General features: G+C 46.6%; 1 protein-coding gene across 2 annotated transcripts in view; it reads right to left on the reverse strand.

Moving 5' to 3' along the window:
* Positions 1-364: 364 nt before the first annotated feature.
* LUC7L (LUC7 like) overlaps positions 365-21,076 on the reverse strand; it is a 35,325-nt gene continuing 14,613 nt past the window's right edge. For both annotated transcript variants that reach the window (XM_021698059.1, XM_021698061.2), the window contains 7 exons: positions 14,241-14,351; positions 13,247-13,390; positions 8,681-8,857; positions 4,964-5,052; positions 2,345-2,374; positions 1,492-1,659; positions 365-709 (listed from right to left, as the gene is read on the reverse strand). In XM_021698059.1, coding sequence (XP_021553734.1) covers positions 568-709; positions 1,492-1,659; positions 2,345-2,374; positions 4,964-5,052; positions 8,681-8,857; positions 13,247-13,390; positions 14,241-14,351 — 861 coding nt within the window. In that variant the 3' untranslated portion in view covers positions 365-567. The remainder of the gene's footprint in view (positions 710-1,491; positions 1,660-2,344; positions 2,375-4,963; positions 5,053-8,680; positions 8,858-13,246; positions 13,391-14,240; positions 14,352-21,076) is intronic.

Here is a 21,076-nt window from a genome sequence, read left to right on the forward strand (position 1 = left end):
GTTGTTCACTGGAGCCAGGCTGAGGCTGCGCTAACAGCAGACTAGATGGGCAGCCCTTCCTAAAGAAGTGGACGTGGAATGGGGCACCTCCCTCCTCCCCAGCGGAGCCTGCTGTGGTCTACACCAAGGGGTGGATCTGTGCAGCCAGGCGAGCAGACAGCACATTGCATGCCAGATGGTCAGGGCAGGGCAGGGCAGCAGCCATTTCAGATGCCAACAGTCAAAGGGAGTCTAACATTAAGTCACAATTTCTGAGGGTGAGCTTGCTCACCAAGAACATCCAGTGTGCCACCCGCTGTGGGAGGCCATGGTGAAGTCTCTAGAGCACAGCGGGACAGCAGAGACCCCACCGCAGCAGTAAGGAGGCCATCTGTCAGATTTATTTATTCCTACTCAACAGAACCCCAGAACACAGGAGCAACTCTGTACATCGCTAGAAACTCACAGCGAGCTCCAAAACAATAGAAATTGTAAACTACAAAAGATGAGCTGTATTCAGCAAATATAAAGGGTAACTTTAGGCTGTGTTGAATGTTTATCAGACTATTTACAGGCCCGGATGTAGGTTCAGATCTCTCCAGCCTCCTTTTCCTCCGACCTCCGCGAAGTTGTCTTCCCATTGGAGCTCTCCAGCCTCCAGTCAGCAGCCCCTCGCTCACTGCGCCCATGCTCCCAGGACTCCTCCCTCGGTGCCCGTTCTCTGGAGAACCTGGGAAATGAGAATCAGAGGCTCAGAGGAGGCCAGCATCCCTCTTCTGGCTGACTCCTTGAGCACCGGCAACTTGGACCCTCAACATGAGCTCAGGGAAGACCAAAACACAGCACGCCCAGGGAAGCCCTCGGCGGGCAGAGGGCAGCCGTCTAGTGCCCAAGCCACTACAAGGGAGTGTTCAAGCAGCTACTCAAAAGTGACATTTGTAAAGATTTCTCCTAACAGGGTAGGATTTTGCTGTAACGTGAGCGAAACAAAGGACCACAAAGTGTACATGTGGAGTATGATCCATTACATAAACACAGTGGAAAAAAGGCTATAATCAAGCACACAAGGGTGCTCACAGAGCTTACCTCAAAGGGTGAGTATGAATGTTTTTTGGGTTGTTTTTCCTTAAGAAAACCACAACAGAGGTAAGCAGGGCCTGGTCAGGAAGCAAATCTCAGGGACTCTGTGTACTGAGGGGACACTGAGCATGTGGCAGGTCACGAGGGAGTTATGCCCGTATAACCACCTCCACAGCCTCTCAACTGTCCCAGCCCTGAATCCACCTGCTGCTCGAGCTTACAGCTCCCTATGCCCTGGGCCCCATTCATGACTCCTCAAGGCTCTAACACTGTTCCAGAGATGCCCAGCCAGGCTCCTGAACAAAAGCCCCAGACCCATCCCGACCAGGCATGGCCAACAGGCCCCAACGATAGACCCCCAGAAGACCCTGGGAACACAAAGAGAAGGGGCTCACTCCTGGTTGCAGCTACTGAAGGAGTCAGAGTAGTTACTTGTATTTCGCACTCCGGTCCCTGGAAGCCCGGCGGTGGCCCCGGCTGTGGCTGCGGGAACGGCTGCGGTGGCGCCGGTGTCTGTCTCGGGACCGGGATCGGGATGACTTTCGTCGCTCCCTGGAGGTAGATCTGGACCTCCTGCGACGCCGATCCCGGGAGCGTGACCTGCAGCAGACAACCAGAAGGCTCTGAAGGCCATGATGCCCCCTGCCAATAGCCCTTCTCTTGCAAGAAGTTCTGCTGGATGGTTCACTGGCATCTCCCCTTCCCTTCTACAAATTTACAACTGGGGTCCACAACAGTCCCATCAATTCAGAATTATGGCCCCATCCCACTGATGCTTCCGGAAAACACCTCACCAGGAAACACCTACCACCCCACAGGCCTCAGCAGTACCTTCTGACTTCCCCTCTCATTTACAGTGGATCCCACTGCTGCACTAAGCCCCAACCAACCTGACAACAGATGGATAGGGCCCGAGCTTGGTCCCTCACCAGCCCTGCCCACCAGATAACAAGTGTGAAGCTATAAAAGATAACTAATAAGGAAAAATGCATGTGGAGGGGTGCCTGTGGGGCTCAGTCAGTTAAGTGACTCTTGGTTTCGGCTCACGTTGTGATCTTAGGGTCATGAGATCGAGGTCCACGTCAGGCTGCACACATAGGGCAGCGTCTGCTTGGGACTCTCTCCCTCTCCCTTTGCTCCCCATTGCTGCACGCGCATGCATGCATACACACTCTCTCTCAAATAAGTAAATCTTAAAAAAGAAAAAATGTGGGGGGAGAAAAAAGACAAAAAATGTGGGGGGGAAAAAGGGCATCTGAGAATGTTAATGGATCTGGAAACCTACCTCCTTCGATCTCTGGTTCTTGATCCAGACCTAAAATGAAAAAGAGAAAAAAAGGATGGGCAATTTCCCCCAAACAGCCCACCCCACAGTCTACAAGGTGAAGCAGTGCTGACTTCCCACCGAGTCGGCTCACCCATTCTCAGGCCCACAGCTCCAGGTGTCAATGCTCACAACATGAGGCCATTCTCAGGCTCACAGCTCCAGGTGTCAATGCTCACAACATGAGGCCAGCCCCCAACCCCCAGGGGTCAAATGCTACACTCTGAGTTCAACAACTGGCTCGTCAAAGTCACTTGCACAGCTATGCAGACTGTCACACAGCAGATGCAAGGCTGGACAGGATCTAAAGTCACCAAAGGACACCAAAGTTAAAGCAAAGCCAAAGCCTCAAGTTCCAGACACAGGTTCACTGCTAGGTGAGGCTCACATGACCTCCTTGGAAACTATATAACCAACCAGCAATCCAAGAAATACACAATACAATGAGTTCTCATTTTACACCCTGTTCTATAGCAAAAATTAACAAGATCACTAGCAAAATGTGCTGAGGGGGATGTGACAGAAGATGTTCACACAACATGCATCTAAAGGATGATCTGATAGTTTTTTGTAAAGCAATTTTTCCAACACCTACTAATATTTATATATTAAATTCCTTTGTCCTAGGAATTCTAAGAAATTTTATAAACCAATCAAACATATCAAAATAAGGATGATCACTACAGTACCCATTCAAAAATAGTTTTACAGAGGCACCTGGGTGGCTCAGTCGGTTAAGCTTCTGACTCTTGATTTCGGTTCAGGTCATGATCTCAGGGTCCTAGGATGGAGCCCTGCATGAGGCTCCACTCTGGGCGGTCTGCTTGAGGATTTCTTTCCCTTTGCCCCCCACCCCACGCTCTCTCTCTCTCAAATAAATAAATCTTTAAAAAACAAAATAGGGGTGCCTGGGTGGCTCAGTGACTTGGGCATCTGCCTTCAGCTTGGGTCATGATCCCAGGGTCCTTGGATCGGGCCCCACGTCGGGCTCCCTGCTTAGTGGAGAGCCTGCTTCTCCCTCTCCTGCTCCCCCTGCTTGTACTCTCTGTCAAATAAAGAATAAAATCTTAAAATAAAACCCCAAAATTGGGGCACCTGGGTGGCTCAGATGGTTAAGAGTCTGCCTTTGGCTCAGGTCATGATCTCAGAATCCTGGGATTGAGCATCAGGCTCCCAGCTCAATGAGGAGTCTGCTTCTCCCTCTGCCCCTCCCCCTGCTCATGCTCTCATGCTCTCTTGCTCTTTAAAATAAATAAAATCTTTATTATTTTTAAAAGATTTTATTTATTTGTCAGAGAGAAAGATAGAGAGAGAGAGTGTGTGTGTATGCATGCACAAACAGGGGGAGTGGCAGGCAGAGGGAGAAGCAGGCTCCCCGCTGATCAAGGAGCCCAATGTGGGACTCAATCCCAGAACCCTGGGATCACAACCCGAGCTGAAGGCAGACGCTTAACTGACTGAGCCACCCAGGTGTCCCATAAGTAAAATCTTAAAAACAAAACAAAACCCACAAAAAACAAAAATAGCTTTATAGAAACTTCGTCATCAAAAACTGAAATCAGGGATGCCTTATGTGTTTTGCTTAATACATTTTTATACTGTTTGAATCTATTTTGTTTTTGTTTGAGTCTCTTTACAATCAAAATGTGTTAGGTAATTAAAGTAATGAAGAGAAACACAATAAATACAATAAACACTTACTTGTTGTTTCTGAACTATACACTAATTCCTCCAGGAAAGCCCAGCTTCTGGGCCTTTCAAGGACAGTGAGCTGTACCCCATGACAGTGGGGTCCTGGCTCCAGCCTTTTCCCTGAACTCTGACCACATGTCTCCTAAGCATCTCAAACTGAGTACGGCCAGAGCCAAATCCTACTGCCCACCAACCCCTCTTCACCCTAGTACACTGCTCCTAGTGTTCTCCATCCCCTAAGTGGCAGCTCCAGGCCTGAAACCATGAGGCCAGCTCCGTTCCCCCCTTTGCTTGCCTCACAACCTTGTACCAGCGAATCTTAACAGCTCTACCCCCACAACACACCAAGACCCCGCTCACCCTGTCAACTGGCACCTCCTTCACTGGGACTCTTGCTGCTTCCACCCTTACCACCTACACTCGTTCTCAGCAGGGCCCGACAACACTCAGTCAACTTCAGAGTCTGCTCAGACCTAAGGCCTTTCCCTGATGGATTTTCCCTTCAACGTATGGCTGTGTGACAAAGCATGCCCCAGCTCCAGAGTGTCAGCTCCTGCCCGACTTGTTGGCTGAGCGCCGTGTCCCCAGGACCCACGAGGCGGGTCAGGGCAGAGCAGGTTCCTCTCCTGCTCCTACTGCTCAGCCCTCCCCTACACCTTCCGAGGTACGAGTGAGGTCGCCACAGCTGCGTGTGCAGCTCCGGATGACTGTCTGCACCACACAGCGCTCCTCCCAGGCCAGCCAAAACCCCGCTCTTCTGAACAGGCTGCATGTTTGCTCATTTTTCTTTTAAGGGCCACGTAGGTCCGCAGCAGACCTCAATTGCTACAAGCCAGACTGCAAGAAGGAGCAGGGTCTCCTTGGGCATGTGTGTACTGTGGGACTCACCTCCTGCTCAGTCGCTCCTCCCGCTCTCTCTCCTCTCTCCTCCTCAGTCGATCCTGATTTCTCTTCTCCTGCTTTTCAGCCACAGTTTTCTAAACAAACAAAAAGTTGAAAAATAAGAGAAGAAAAACTTATACTAACTAGAGTATGAATGTTGTTTAACAAAGCACTTTTATGGGGCCCCTGGGTGGCTCAGTCGTTAAGCGTCTGCCTTCGGCTCAGGTCATGATCCCAGGGTCCTGGGATCGAGCCCCGCATCAGGCTCCCTGCTCTGTGGGAAGCCTGCTTCTCCTTCTCCCCCTTCCTGTGTTCCCTCTCTAGCTATCTCTGTCAAATAAATAAATAAAATCTTAAAAAAAAAAAAAGCACTTTCACATGATCTCAATATTAGTAATTTAGAAATCTAAAAAAAACTCTTAGGAAACAAGAACATAATCACCTTTAAAGCTTCTTAATGGAAAATACACAAAAGTAACGCTTTTACAAATACATCTTATAAATTCATTGACAAACTGTATATTCTAAGAGGTGCTATGGTTCTAAGGCACAGAAATTGATCTTTCGCTTCACACCAATCCAGATAGTTTTCTACCCAAAAGAGATTCCACACACTTTACTGTAAAAAAAAACCCACATGTATGACCAAACCTATCCTGCTGCCCAGGAGCAGCCTGTTCTTGGGAGTGCTGAGTGCTACACTGGCTTGAGACCCGGCCTCGGTGGGGACAGCAGGCCAGGGAAGGTAGACCGTGAACACTCCACAACCGGCTGGCTTTCTTGTTTGCTTGCTTTCTTTAGTATTTTAAGTAATCTCTACACCCATCATGGGGCTGAAACTTACAGCCCCAAGATCAAGAGTCACATGCTCTACCCACTGTGCCAGCCAGGGGCACCCACAACTGGCTTTCAACACCAAGCTCAATACTTGGCTTATCAGGCTCGATGGTGAACACAACAGAAAAGACAATGCAACAGAGTGGAGGAGGTCCGGAGAAACTCCACTGTGGAACACTACTGACACAGCTTAGCTCAAAGCACTAGGTCCGGTCTACATACTCCCACCCCCTATCAACCCAAAGCCTTTTTTTTTTTTTTTAAGATTTTATTTATCTGACAGAGAGAGACACAGCGAGAGAGGGAACACAAGCAGGGAGAGTGGGAGAGGGAGAAGCAGGCTTCCCGCCAAGCAGGGAGCCCGATGTGGGACTCGACCCCAGGACTCTGGGATCATGACCTGAGCCGAAGGCAGACACTTAACATCTGAGCCACCCAGGCACCCCTCAACCCAAAGCCTTTTGATGTCTGCACCTCTCTGCTGATGGAATGAAGCCCTAAGGGGGAGTAAAGTAGGTCCAGGGAGACAAAGGGTCACCAGCCTACCACGAAGGATAACCCTATATCTCAGTGCAAACTGGAGCCAGGCCCCTGAACAAAAGGGTATAGCAAGGACTGAGGGAGAGGGGCCAGCTATCCTCCTCAAAGCACTCACAAGGTGTGAGAGCCCTCCTGTCTGGAGCCTCTGGTTCTCCACCCCTGGCTTCACTTGTCCTGGATCCGAGCAGGCACACAAGGATGGACACATTAAGGTTAAGGATGGGAGTTTCAGCCCCTCAACTTACATGCAGACTCTTCGTAAAGAGGATGTGACCGAGCACAGGGCTATGGTCTGGTATTAACTCCTTTGCAAACCTCTCTACTTCCTAGACACTGTCCTTCCACCCCTAAGAAAGAAGGCCTTGCCTCACTATTACCTGGGTGTGTGGCCTGGTGGTATGAGCACCTCTGGGACAACTGTAAGTGAAGCCATCTCTGATTAGGACCCAGAACTCTCACCCTCCTGATTGTTTAGAGGTGCACTTCCAAACATGTTTTCAGTTGTTAGTTTAATAGCCATTATCAAAAGCTGTAATATATTTGTGTTGTTTTAGTCAACGTCGTACAACTCACACTGCAAAGATAAAGCATGCTTTCTTGATCTAGTTAATACTAAGTTCTTTAAAGGCGCGCCTGACTAGCTCAGCCAGTACAGCATGTGGCTCTTGATCTTGGGGTTTTAAGTTTGAGTCCCATGTTGCATGTAAAGATTACTGAAAAATAAAACCTTAAAAAAACCAAAAACTTGTTAAGATTTCAGGGGAAAAAATTTCAATATAGTCTCAACTCTGTTGGAGAAATATGTGTTAAAAAAATAAAAGGCTTTCAGGTATAAAAAAAAACATCAAAACTAGGGGCACCTGGGTGGCTCAGTCTTTGGCTCAGGTCATGGTCTCAGGGTCCTGGGATCGAGCCCCGCATCAGGCTCCCTGCTCAGCGGGAAGCCTGCTTCTCCCTCTCCCACTCCCCCTGCTTGTGTTTCCCCTCTTGCTTTGTCTCTGTCAAATAAATAAAATCTTAAAAAAAAAAAAAACCCAAAACTAAATTATGGGGTGCTATGAAATGGAAATACAATTTAAAGGAGAAATGGAAGGGGCGCCTGGGTGGTTCAGTTCATTAAGCATCTGACTCTGGCTCAGGTCATGATCTCTGGGCTCTGTGCTCAGTGGAGAGTTTACTTGGGGATTCTCTCTCCCCCTCTGCCCCTCCCCCTGCTCACGCACATGCTCCTTCTCTCAAATAAATAAATCTTAAAAAAAAAAAAAAAGAAGAAGAAGAAATGTGTAACAGAGTGTATCACTTCCCAAAATTCTATTGGGAGCACAGGAGCAAACTGTGTTAAGACCAGTGGCTGCCACCCCAGCTCCACTCCCAGTGCCAAGTTCACACCTCACCTACTGGCAACCCCTCCTCACGTGCAGGGCTCTGCCCCCTGCTCCTTCTAGGGGCACACAAGGCCCTCCACCTTGATTGCTGCAGTGTCCCAGTCAAGTGCCATGCGTCTTTCCACCAAATTTCATGTGTCTGGAGGGAAGACCTGCATAGTTCCCAGCACCCCATCCTAGTGGCCCCTATACAGAGCAGGGAGGACTCCACCAGTCTGAAAAATAATTCAAAGTATCTGAAACATGCTCACCCATCCTTCTAAGTGGACCCAAGATAAGTTTTAGAGTCTAACCCAGGAAACTGAGGAGCCTTGAGGAAGAGACAAAGGTGGGCAGTGATGAAGCAGTGCTATCCAAAAAACTCCACCATGTTCTCGTCCTTCCGAGGAGGCTCAAAGGCAAGGGCAAGGAAGTGTGATCTTCTGTCTAGCCTAATCACTCTCCACGCATCCGCCTCTGCCAAAGGAGAAAAACGAGACTACCGGCTCTTCCCATCTCCAACCAAAAGTTATTTCCGAGGTGTGTGAGAGCTCTCTGTACCAGAGGACTAGACTCTGCGTTTTTTTCCTGCAAACAAGTGCAGACTAGTCGCTTTGGATTCTGAGGCCTTTGTTCTCTTGGGTGAATGAAGTGATAAAATCTGAATATTTCACAATAAAACTCAAAGACATGTTCTTAGAAAAGATCAAAACAGCAGTGCCTGGGTGGCTCAGTCAGTTAAGTGTCTAAAGTCGCGTCATGGTCTCAGGGTCCTGGGAGCGAGCCCCACGTCAGGCTCCCTTGCTCAGCGGGGAGTGTGCTTGTCCTTCTGCCCCGCCCCCATTTGTGCACACTCTCTCTCAAGTAAATAAATAAAATCTTAAAAAAAAGAGAAAAGATCAAAACACAAGGTTTTCTAGAAGTTAATACAAAGACATCACAAGACTTCTTGGGTTTCTCCAGAAACAACATATTAACGTACCCTCAACTGATCAAGCTTCTCTCGGATCTGAATGAACCCCAAGTGTAACTTGCCCCCAAAGTGGTCCGCAAGACGACGGTCATTGTCGTGGAGACCAAGGTAGGCCGAACAGACCTCACAGACACGCAGCTTCTGTTGTTGAAAACTGGATGCGGGCATGGAATTTCTGTATTCTTCCTGGACAGTGGGAACAGAGCAATGAAAATGAGGTCCACAGAACCACAACTAAATATTCAACCCCCAAAATGGAAATATCTGAAGGGACTATAGAGGTGACTTTTAAATAAACAAAAAATGGATCATTTACAAACTTCAGATATTTGTAACTGACTCTATTTCCATCATTTATTTACGAAATGAACTAACAATCATGATTTCAAAGCAATAAGGAACATTCAAAATTCTCAGACAAGCAGGATGCTGTCTGTTCTCAGAGGCCAGCAGGGAAGGCAGGTCTCAGTTACACGCAGTGGAGAGCTCTAGGACCACCAGAGGAACAAGGGAGACTCTTCAAAAGGGGCCCTCAAAAAAAACAAAGCACAAAAACCAAACCAAATAAACAGACAAAACACACAAGAGCCACTCATGGAGACTATGTTCCAACATCCAGGAAGCTGTATGCCAACTCTGCCCTAAAAGCTAAAATTTGGACACACAAATACATTAGACACTCTCTTCAAAAAAGAATGTGTCCGACAGAACGAGCAAAACACACCCCCTCCGGCAGCCACTCCAGTCAGAATGGATGAAATACAGAAGAAATGAAGTAATAAGACATGGTTCCTGGTGCTGGTGCCAAAGTCAAAACACGCCTCTAAGACCCAGATTTAAGAAATGCATTCCAGGGGGCGCCTGGGTGACTCAGACATTAATGTTAAACATCTGTCTTCAGCTCAGGTCATGATCTCCAGGTCCTAGGATCGAGCCCCACATCAGGCTCCAGGCTGGCTCAGTGGGGAGTCTGCTTCTCCCTCCCGCTCTGCCTCTCCCCGTGCTTGGGCTCTGTCTCTCTCTCAAATGAATAAAAAAAAAAAAAGAAAAATGCATTCCAACAGTCACTGGTCCTTATTTAAAGGGATCTTCCATGGGACACCTGGGTGGCTCAGTTGGTTAACCATCTGCCTTCGGTTCAGGTCATGATCTTGGGGTCCTGGGATCGAGTCCGGCATTGGGCTCCTTGCTCAGTTGGGAGCCTGCTTCTCCCTCTGCCTGCCGTTCCCCCTGCTTGTGTGCGTGCCCTCTCTCTCTGACAAATAAATAAAATCTTTTAAAAAATTTTAAAAAGGGGAGCCTGGGTAACTCAGTTGGTTAAGCGTCTGCCGTTGGCTCGGGTCATGATCCCGGAGTTCCGGGATCGAGCCCTACATCGGGGTCCCCGCTCAGCAGGGGGGTCTGCTTCTCCCTCTGCCCTTCACCCCCCTTGTGCACACTCTATCGCAAATAAATAAAATCTTTTTAAAAAATTAAAAAAAATAAAGGGGTATTCCATTAATTCATTCAAAATTCCCTAGCAAATGCAGATTAAGATACCACATGACTCACTAAACTGGCAAAGACATAAAGATGCACTCTCACACACTGCTAGTAGGAGACTAGGTACGTTGGCGCAACCCACAGGGAGTACAACTGAATTATCTGTGAAAGCCAGACAGGTGTGTGCCATTTCCAGGAACGTGTCCTAGAACATGCTCATACATGTGCCAGCAAGGAAATGCAAGGACACTTGCTGTGAACGGTCTGTGAAGATGAGAAACCACTAATGCCCTAGAAAACCACCAACAGACAGTCACATGTTCATGAAACAGAACCCTACAGCAAGAAACTGAAGGAAGTTGTATATAGCAACAAGGAGAGACCTCACAAACAGTGGTGAGTGAATAATGCAAGCGAGAAAGACATACACAGCATTTATGGGAGATTTTTTTAAAAGCACAAAGCGCGCACGTGCACAAACACACGCAAGCACACAGTTTACGGGCAGCACACATATGTAATAAAGGGTAAAGACAGAACAGAATGCACACTAATGTCTACATTAGTGACAGGAGGGACAGGAGGAGGCTGGAGAGGGAAGCACTGGGAACCTGAATTTCCATTACGATGTGCTACAGCTTTTATTCAAGAGAAAAAACAATAGAATCTTTAAAAAAAAAAGGGGGGGGGCGCCTGGGTGGCTCAGGTGGTTAAGCAACTGCTTTCGGCTCAGGTCATAATCCTGGAGTCCCGGGATCGAGTCCCAGTCCCACATCAGGCTCCTGCTCAGCGGGGAGTCTGCTTCTCCCTCTGATCCTCCCCCTCTCATGCTCTCTTGTCTCCCATTCTCTCTCTCAGATAAATAAAATCTTAAAAAAAAAAAAAGAGAGAAAAAACAAAACCAAAATCCTTAGGCAAAAATGACAAATATAGTGGACCCATAAATATTTGTGATATTCTATCCCTTTCTGTAATTTTGAAACTACCACCCTCTAATTTCTTTCAAAATAAACTCTAATTATGCTGAGTGGAAAAAAACAAAACAAAACAAAACACAACAGTCTCAAAAGGGTACGTACTGTATGACTCCATTTACATAACATTCTTAAAATGACCAGAATATAGAGATGCAGGAGATTCGTAGTTGCCAGGGGCAGAGAAGTGGATGTGGCTACAGAAGGGTCACGGGAGGGATCTTGGTGGTGATGGATATTCCGTATCGTGACTGTCAACATCCTTTCTATTATATTGTGCTATGGTTTTTCAAGATGTTATCACCACGGGAAACTGGATAAAGGGCACATGGGATCTCTCTCTATTATTCCTTGAGACTACTGAACATTCATGCCTGCTGAGAGCAGAAAGGAACTCACAGGTGCCACACCACTAGAGATCAGCCTGGCAGAGGCCTCCCCAACACCATTCTGTCTTGCCCAGTGGTTTTAAGGAGGTGGTGCTGCCTCCTGGGGGCACTCTCAGTGATGGGGATGGAGGACAATGGCTGGGGTAAGGATGCTACGAGTCCTGGACATGAACACCCATGCATCCCACATCCTGCTCCTGTCTGGGCTGTCTAAAGACATCCACATGATGAACCCCTCATCTACAATCATTTACACCCCCATACAAATCTCTGAGCCATCCCAGGGATTTCTGGTGTCTGTTCTGCTCTTGGAAGCATGAAGGGCTGGGCCTCAGGGTGCACCAAGAAGCCACAGAGCTTCCCTCCTGACTCTCTGGCCTTTCTGGTACAGCAGTCAGCAACCCAAGGAGCCTGACTCTGTTCCACATATAAACATGTATTTTCCACTTCAGTAAAAAGGAGTTTAGATTCTATGTTAAGGATTTATATACATGACTTATATAAGACTTCATCTCTACCCAGGCTCCCTGACCCCACCACCCTAATAACTTTCTCAGCCTGTGGGTCTCAGCTAAGGGCACTTCCAGGATCACTCCACCTGGAGACCCCTGGCAACACAAAGTCACTCTCAAACTCAGACCCCATTTCTTTTGAGCACCTATCTTCATGTGAATGAATCTTATCCATCTGTTCACATACCCTTCTGTCTGTATCCCCTGCCAACTCCAGCACGGTCTCCATGAGGAGGGCCTCCTCTGGTGTGCTCACAGCTAAAAACTACCTGGGGCGCCTGGCTGGCTCAGTCGGTTAAGCATCTGCCTTCGGCTCAGGTCATGGTCCCAGGGTCCTGGGACTGAGCCCCGTGTTGGGCTCCCTGTTCGGCAGGAAGTCTGCTTTTTCCTCTCCCTCTGCTTTCCCCCACCTACTCATGCTCTCTCTTGTTCTGCTCTCTCAAATAAATAAAATCTTTAAAAAGAAAAAAGAAAAACAACTAAAAATTATCTGGCACACAGCTGGAGCTTAACAAGCATTTACTCCGGGAATACAACCATCCCCGCCTCCCTCTGACTCTACTGTTTCCACCATTCTCAAAGCCTATGTGAGCCATTTCCAGTTCTAGTGGTAAGGACTTGAGAGCCAGAGCATATCTAATGGATAAAATAGTCTGGAAGAAAATGCCTGTCAACGATACAAACACTGAGTCCCTGACTCAGTTCCTCCACCACCCTGCCAGTGTGTCCTGGCCTGGTACCCTAGCTGACACCACTTGGATGCTACCCTCAATCTGCATAGGTTCTCTACCAGAGATGCAGTGTCACCAAGAACACGCAGGTTTTGTTCTTTAGGGCAATCTGCACTACCACTCTGGCCCACTCACACCAGTTGAGTGACCACCACAGCCCAGCAAACCCCTACAGAGCCAAAGGACCAGAGAGTAAACGACACCACTCTAGTGACTCTTCAACGCTCAGGACTGTGCTCTGCATATGGATGTTATGCTCAGGGCTGGCAAGTGACGGGTCTGATGTCACACTAGGGTTACAGGGGACACAGCAAAGGCACAAACCCAAGTACATGCACACTCTAAATCCTACAACCTTGTCCACATAGCACCCTATTTCCAACTTCTTCCCAATATTCAAAAAATGGAATAGTTTAATTTTAGCCCAAACAGTCAACATTTAGGGGTTACTACGTTTCCTCTTTCTTGAAGACATTTTCCCACCAACCTCAGCTTCTTTTTTCTTTGCACGGACTTTCTCCACTTCCATAAGAATCTTCTGGGATTCATCCACATTTCCCTCAGCTCCCAGTTGCTCAGCTTTAGCAAGAAGTTTTCCTATTTCTTCATTCAACTCATGTACTTTTTCTGCCTGAAAGAAGACAACAATCAGGTAAGCAAACATCTAAAACCAAAAGATCTTAACACAGAGACAATGAGTGTTTCTCTTGCTGTACTTCTGCTCTGTTCTACAAAAATTAAATGGAATAGCCAAGATCCTTGCAGGATCACAAGCAAACTGTAACAATTCTGACATCTTTACTGGCATCGCTGAGATTCTGACCTTAAACTAAACCTGCGTGTTGCATTCCAGTAAGAGCAGCATCATGCCTGTCACTTCCAACATGGTGGCCAGGGTCATCATGGTCACTTTCTAAGCTGTCTCTTCTCATGTCTTCTATCACAACTCAACCTTCTGGGTAGGGGCCATAAAATGTCCAGGATTAAATGCATAAACTTGTACCGTAAGCAAAATGCCTCATCATTTGGGATTTAATTCTAGAAATAAGGTAGCAACTACACATATCCTAAGCAATGCTTTTATAAAACTGAGAGAAAAGGACACTGAAGAGACTCATCAGCTGCACTCAAAATCGGGGAACAGAAAGAGGATGTGCTGATAGGCCAATGACACACAGATGTATCTTCTTCATTCTTCAGGACAGTCTAACCATTTCCCAACTAACTGTCTCCATTTCCTGTTTTATCTGGGGGTGTTAAAAAAAAAAAAACAAAAAACTGGGGGCAGACAGAGGCAGCTCCCAGGGGTGGAGAGCTTGCTGACAGCCTTCTCTCCTTACTGAGAAGCACCGAGGCAGCAAGGACTGTCCACCCCAAAGACGCAGAGTCAGTGCTAATGGTAAGCTGTTAGCCAGTTGGCAGGCTGGTTTTTACCAGACACTGATTTGCACACACAACTCAAGAAAGTCTCTCAGGCATACCTTCGCAGAAACTTCTGCACTGATCTCCTCTTGCGTCTCTGCCAGCCGCTTCTTGGCAAGCTCAGTTCTCCGATCACACTCAGCAATAAAGGACTCCAAGTGATCCATCGCCTAGCTCAGGAGAAGCAGAGAGCTATGATCAGTTAAGGGTAAGGTCTTGGAACCCATCAATTCAATAGGACATACACTCCTGGGTTGGTTTCTTAAAGCCTGTAAGTTCAGTGGGAAGATCTCAAACTACACTACAGCTAGCACATCCATAATCACATTAAACCAAGGGGCTTTGTTAAACCAAGTGATCATTCAGAAGCATGGTCTTCTCATCTGATCTATTTATTCCTAAAAGTTGTAAAAGGACCCCCATCCCTCGATAACATTTCCCGGATTTTTTCTGGCCATAATTAGTAGCGTTCTCTGTGGGGAAGCAAATGCTGGACTGAGACTAGTATCGGAGGCCCTCTTCTGGTGAGCTGTGGGGGGTGCAGATCATGTACTCACTGGTCTGTGTGAGCCACGTAAATATTATTCCCCCATGTTCTGAGGGTAGAGATCCCCCTTCCACCTCAAAACAAAACAACAGAACAAATATTACTGAGAGTTGTGAGCACAGGTCGTTATTGCCTGTCTAAAGTAGCAGGAGAACTGGTAACTACTTCCCCAAAGAGATAAAGGGAAAGAAACTCCAGAAATCTACCTGCTCACTCTGAAGACTTATGGGGGAAACACGAAAACACTAATGAGCTGCTTCACATGTGTTAGGCAGTTAATTTGCCAGGACCAGTCAAAGGCCCCAGCATAACCTCAGATAGACCTACAACTAGGATATCTGCCAAGCTATGACCGGTGACTGGCAAGCAGCACCTCCTAAGTTACACCCGTTAGTGCACTTGCAAATGTTGGCATTGTGTTAAGTGTGACAGCAAGGGAATTTAGCACAGGATGACAGGACTGCATCATGTGATCTATCACCAAAAAATACAGAAGAAAAAACTTTGGGTGGAGATGATATAAAGCAGATGAAGGTTACGCCAACAGACCAAGTGGTGATAATCTATGTCCCTCCGCCCAAAGATGGCCAGAGAGAGAAAGTCAGCTGTTAAGAAAGCACTCTACGAGGATCAGTGTGACACTGGAATGGACGACAAGGTTAGGGTCTCCTCCAGAAATCTTAAATACTCTTTTCAAATAAATGCATACTTGGACATAGGTCAAGACAGAGAATAGGCTCTCTGACAGTGCCAAGCCCCACAGAGTGCTGGAGAAAGGCTAAAGCATAATCACCCACTGAGGACAACTCCCAATTTCACTCCATAATTTTGGAATTCAGGACCTCTTTCCTGTTGTTGGACATCCAAATATTCCCTGATAAACATTTCTCACTATGTTCAAATCCATCAGGAAAGCAAATGATCAGCATCTGTCTGCATGCACCATACTTCCTGGAAAGACACAGAGTTGACAATCCTGCTGACAGTGATAACTAACCAAGATCAAGGTGCCGGCAAGCTGATACAGGTCACATGCCTCCTGTGAGGGACAATGGATCCTAGAAGACCACCCTTATATGCCCCAGGTTCACCCACACAGAGGTACTAAGTCTATGGTGCAGTGTCCTTCTGTTATCTACCCAAACAGAGTGACTTCACACCTGAGACAGACCCACGAATCCACTCATCAGGGTTGAAGACAAGTGGGTGACATGGGACACCTTGACCAATTAAAGCAACCAGCGGCAGCTTCAGCAGAACCCGAATCAACTACAGACTCAGACATCTGATAGGCTAAAAACTAAACGGTAACTTCACAACACAGAATAGGCAGACCACAGAGACATCTTTTAACTGCCACATTCTTTAAAAGATGGCACTCTGGAGGTGCCTGGGTGGCTCTGTCGGTGAAGCGTCTGCCTTTGGCTCAGGTCATGATCCGAGGGTACTGGGATCAAGTCCCTCATCCGGCTCCCTGCTCAGTGGGGAGCCTGCTTCTCCCTCTCCCTCGCTCATGCTCTCTCTCAAATAATAAAAAAAAAAAATCTTAAAAAAGATGGCACTCTGTTCTACTGCCCCTTCTCCTGTTCAATGTGCTTGTCAATTTCAGATCGAGTCTTAAAATATATCAAAGAGGAGAGGTTTAAATAATTTTTTTTTTTTAAAGGTATTCAAGTCGGGGTGCCTGGGTGGCTCAGTGAGTTACACATCTGCCTTCGGCTCAGGTCATGATCCCGGGGTCCTGGGATCGAGCTCCGCATTGGGGCCCCCTGCTCAGTGGGGAGACTGCTTCTCCCTCTCCCTCTGCACCCCCCACCCCTGCTCATGCTTTAAAATCTAAAAAAAAAAAAAAAAAAAGAGTATTCAAGTCTAAAAATTAAGTCCTAATCACAACCTACTATTTACTAGAAAGTCACCCAAGCTCTACAACTTAAGGGTGGTATGATGAAACATGGACAATTGGGGATGCCTGAACACAGCACCGGCACACAGTAAGCACGTGAGTCTCACTGCTGCTGGAGGCTGTTCGTCCACACTCAGGACTGTGCGGTGCTATCCCCAGTGTTGCCAGCCCAGCAGAAATGACACTGGCCAGAAATCAGTGAGGCTGAGATGGGCTGTCAAGGAGACTGGTCATGGTGCACGTGTCCCTGTGCTGTGCTGCACGTCCACACGGAAACTGGAAGGTCTCCATTTCCCAGATGAAGAAACTGAGGTACGGTTTCCACACTACTAAGTGATGGCATCAGGGTACAAGCACCCTTATGGTTTGGCTCCAAAATCCCTACACTCAATGTGCACAACTCTGAGGCAGTCACCACCAGCCCAGTTCATAGATGTACAGAAAAAGTTAAAATAACTTGCCCAAGGTCACAAAGGGGTTCTAACCCAGAACATCATCTGACTTAGTCAATGTAACTATTATAATGTACATCTGTAGACAGAAAAAGTAGGTGTAATCAGAACTAGTTTCATTTGGTATATTAAAGATAGTCTGGAAATTAGTTGATATAATGTGTAGTTTCAGAAACCTGTAAATAAAACATCACAAACCAAGACAATTTGGGGAAAAAGTTAATTGTATTTGTAATTAAATGTTAATTGAGTTAAAAAGAATCAGTTCTATATTTTCAGTATGTGGACACTAAAGAAATTGTACTGCTCTGTAACTTTTTCACAGCTTAAATTAACGTGTTAATATTGCTATTTGTTTGCCAGTGTTCAAGCTGAGAAACTTGAAATGTTATTTATACAGATTACCTAGTAGCAGACATTACATACTCTTTCCTAGGGAATTTCTGGATAAAACACTTTAAGGAAGCCAAGGCCAGGCCTTGGCATGGTCACGCTGAGGCTGTGTTAAGCTAGAAGGAGCCAATGGTGAGGATAGGGAGGCACCTTCTCCCACATAAAACACCAGTGGTTCCCCCCACCAAGCTCAAGCCGTGGGTCTAGGCAGGCAATACCTCCACAAAGAAATACCTTTCTATAACTCTGACGGGCAAAGACCCCAAAATATGGTTACTCACTGTTAGCAAAGATGTGAAGATGGTAACTCTTCTACACTGCTGGTGGGAGCATTCGCTCCGCTGGATAACACCATGGTATCATCAAAACCCCAGATACCCCTCTGATCCAACAGTTCTGCATCTAGGAATCTCCCCTGCATACATGCAAACAATGCATACATGCAAACAAGGGCAATGTGTAATGCAGCACCATGATCATCAACAGGAGACTGGTCATATAAAGAAGATATCCATCGTCTGGAATGCTGTGCAGCCACAAAAAGGAATAAGGAACTCTACACAAAGATATACTAAAACGTTAAACAAAAAAAGGAAGGGTGAGGTTAGAATAGGTGTACAAATTACCACTCGTGTAAAAGAAAAAAAAGGAATATAGACATTCTGTCTGCCTCAGGTATCCACATAAACTCTAAAGCACACAGAAGACACTGGGTAGTTCTAGAGGCAACCAGATGACTGAAGAACAGAGCAGGAGAGAGGTTTCACATGTACCTTCTTTACTGGTAAATTCTGATCGAAGTGAAAGTTATACATGTTTTTACGTTAGTAAGAGATACTGTAACCTCAGTGAAATAACTCATCTAGGCAACAATCCTCAAGCACTGCTTAAAGCATCAGGTCAAAGGCTGAAGGGGACCTTGACCATCAACAGGTCAAGGCTGCCTTCAACAACGGTGCCGGCTGAGGTGATACACGAGCAGGTGCAAAGCTCTGCCTCTGAAATGTTCCCATCACAAGAGAAAAACTTAAATCTGATGATCAAGCCTCCAGATCTAACTCCTAAGAATTTCAAAGACAAGGGGAATCGTGTTAAAAAAGACATCATGAGGCTATAATCAGCAAAATCCAGGGTATGAGACTTTTAAAAAAATTAATTTCTTCAAACAAATAGATTTAAAAAGATCTACAAAGCATTCTAACGTGTAGCCCTTATTTTGAATCCTCAGTCAAAGAAATAAAACTATAAAAGAATCCTTTCTGAAGTCATCTGGGAAATTTGAACTCTATCAGATGCTAGGAAATTACTTTTAAAGATGACTGTTTTTAGTAAAGTCCTCAAATTCTACATGTACTATTTACAGTATTTACAGATGAAATTCTATCTTGTAGCTATAAAAAGTAATCGGGGCAGGGGGACACGTGCCTGCTTGGCTCAGTTAGAGGAGCGTGTGACTCTTGATCTCAGGGTGTGGGTTCGAGCCCCATGTTGGGTGTAGATACTACTTAAAAAATATAATTTTTTTAAAGATCTTATTTACTTGAGAGAGAGAAATCGAGTGCAAGCTGAGGGGAGGGGCACAGGGAAAAGGAGAAGCAATGTCCCTGCTGAGCAGGGAGTCAGACATGGGACTCCATCCTAGGACTTGGAGATCATAACCTGAGCCGAAGACAGATGCTTAACTGACTGAGCCAACCAGGTGCCCGCCAAAAATATAATCTTAAGGGGCGCCTGAGACGCTCAGTCAACTGAGCGTCTGCCTTTGGCTCAGGTCCTGATCCCAGAGTCCTGGGATCGAGCCTCGCACCAGGCTCCTTGATCAGCAGGGAGTCTGCTTCTCCTTCTCCCTGTCTCTCAGCTCTCACTCTGTATCTCAAATAAAGAAAATCTTAAAAAAAAGGAAGAAAAATATAACCTTAAAAAAAAAACCCAGGGGTGCCTGGGTGGCTCAGATGGTTGGGCATCTGCTTTCAGCTCAGGTCATGATCCCAGGGTCCTGGGATAGAGCCCCACATCGGGATCCCTGCTCTGCAGGAAGCCTGCTTCTCCCTCTCCTGCTCCCCCTGCTTGTGTTCCCTCTCTGGTGGTCTCTTTCTCTGTCAAATAAATAAAATCTTAAAAAAAAAAAAAAAAAATCCAGTGGGGAAACACAAGGATAAAGATGAAACAAGAGTCTTCATGTCAATAATCATTGGAAACTGGGAGACAGAACCCAGAAATTTCATTGTAATATCCTGTTCACTTCTGTATCTTTAAAACTTTTCCTTAACACATTTTTAAAAACATGCCAAGTAGATTCTGTCACCACCAAGCATACCAGATCTCAACACACATGGCAACGGCAATGCTGAAATATTTACACATAAAATGACTGAGATGTGTGCGGTCTGTCTGGAGATCTGTGAGAAGCTGTGGGAAGATGAAACCCAGCTGGCTGTGGACTGATCACTCCCAACGCTAAGGGATGGGTATAAGGAAATTCATCATAAGATTACATCCACTTTTGGTATTTGAGGTTCTCCATAATAAAGTTTAAAAAAACCTTCCTGGTGGGATACCTGGGTCGCTCGCTCAGTTGGTTAAGCGTCCAACTCTTGGTCTCGGCTCAGGTCATGATCTCAGGGTCGTGAGATTGAGCCCTGCGTTGGGCTCTGTGCTCGGTGGGGAGTCGACTTGAGATTCTCTCTCTCCCTCTGCCTCTTCCCTCCCTTGCAGGTATGCAATCTCTCTCTCTCTCTCAAATCAATCAATCCCTGATAAATCAACCTTTCTTAAGAAGGTTTACTTTTTTTAGATTTTATTTATTTATTTGAGAGAGAGAGAGAGTGATCACGAGCAGGGCGGGAGGGGAAGAGGGGGAAGCAGACTCCCCACTGAGCAGGAAGCCCGATGCGGGACTTGATGCCAGGACCCTGGGATCATGACCTGAGCTGAAGGCAGACGCTTAGCCCAGGCCGCCTTAGTCTCTTCTTTTAATAGAAAAATAGTTTATGTAATCATAGCTTTATTTTATTTTATTATTTTGTTTTTAAAGATTTTTATTTATTTGTCAGAGAGAGAGAGAGCACAAGCAGGGGGAGCAGGAGAGGGAGAAGCAGGCTCCTCACTGAGCAAGGAGCTTGATGTGGGACTCGATCCCAGGACCCTGGGATCATGACCTGAGCCGAAGGCAGACGCTTAATGACTGAGCCACCCAGGCGTCCCTGTAATCATAGCTTTAAACTGCTTTACGAACACAACTCCCTACACCCTTTTTGCCAGCAGAGCCTCAGAATTCTGACCTAGAACCAATCCTTAAACCGACAGTGTGACATAGGCTTCCAGCAACTGCTCTTAAACACTCTGCTAAACCCTAACCAACCAAGGTTAGCTTGTGGCAGGTAAGAAGCAAGCTGCTGCTGTTGGGGGGCCTGGGCTGGCTCAGTCGGAACAGCTCGTGACTCCTGATCTCAGGGTCATTAGTTTGAGCCCGATGTTGGGTGTAGAAATTATTTAAATTAAAAAAAAAAAAAAAGGCAGCAAGTTGTTGCTTTTAAAGTGTCTGCGTCCCTGCATTTGAAGTAGTAAGGGGGACGCCTGGGTGGCTCAGTTGTTAAGTGT

The sequence above is a fragment of the Neomonachus schauinslandi genome, chromosome 5 (genome assembly GCF_002201575.2).
Source record: "Neomonachus schauinslandi chromosome 5, ASM220157v2, whole genome shotgun sequence".
Lineage (NCBI taxonomy): Eukaryota > Metazoa > Chordata > Mammalia > Carnivora > Phocidae > Neomonachus > Neomonachus schauinslandi.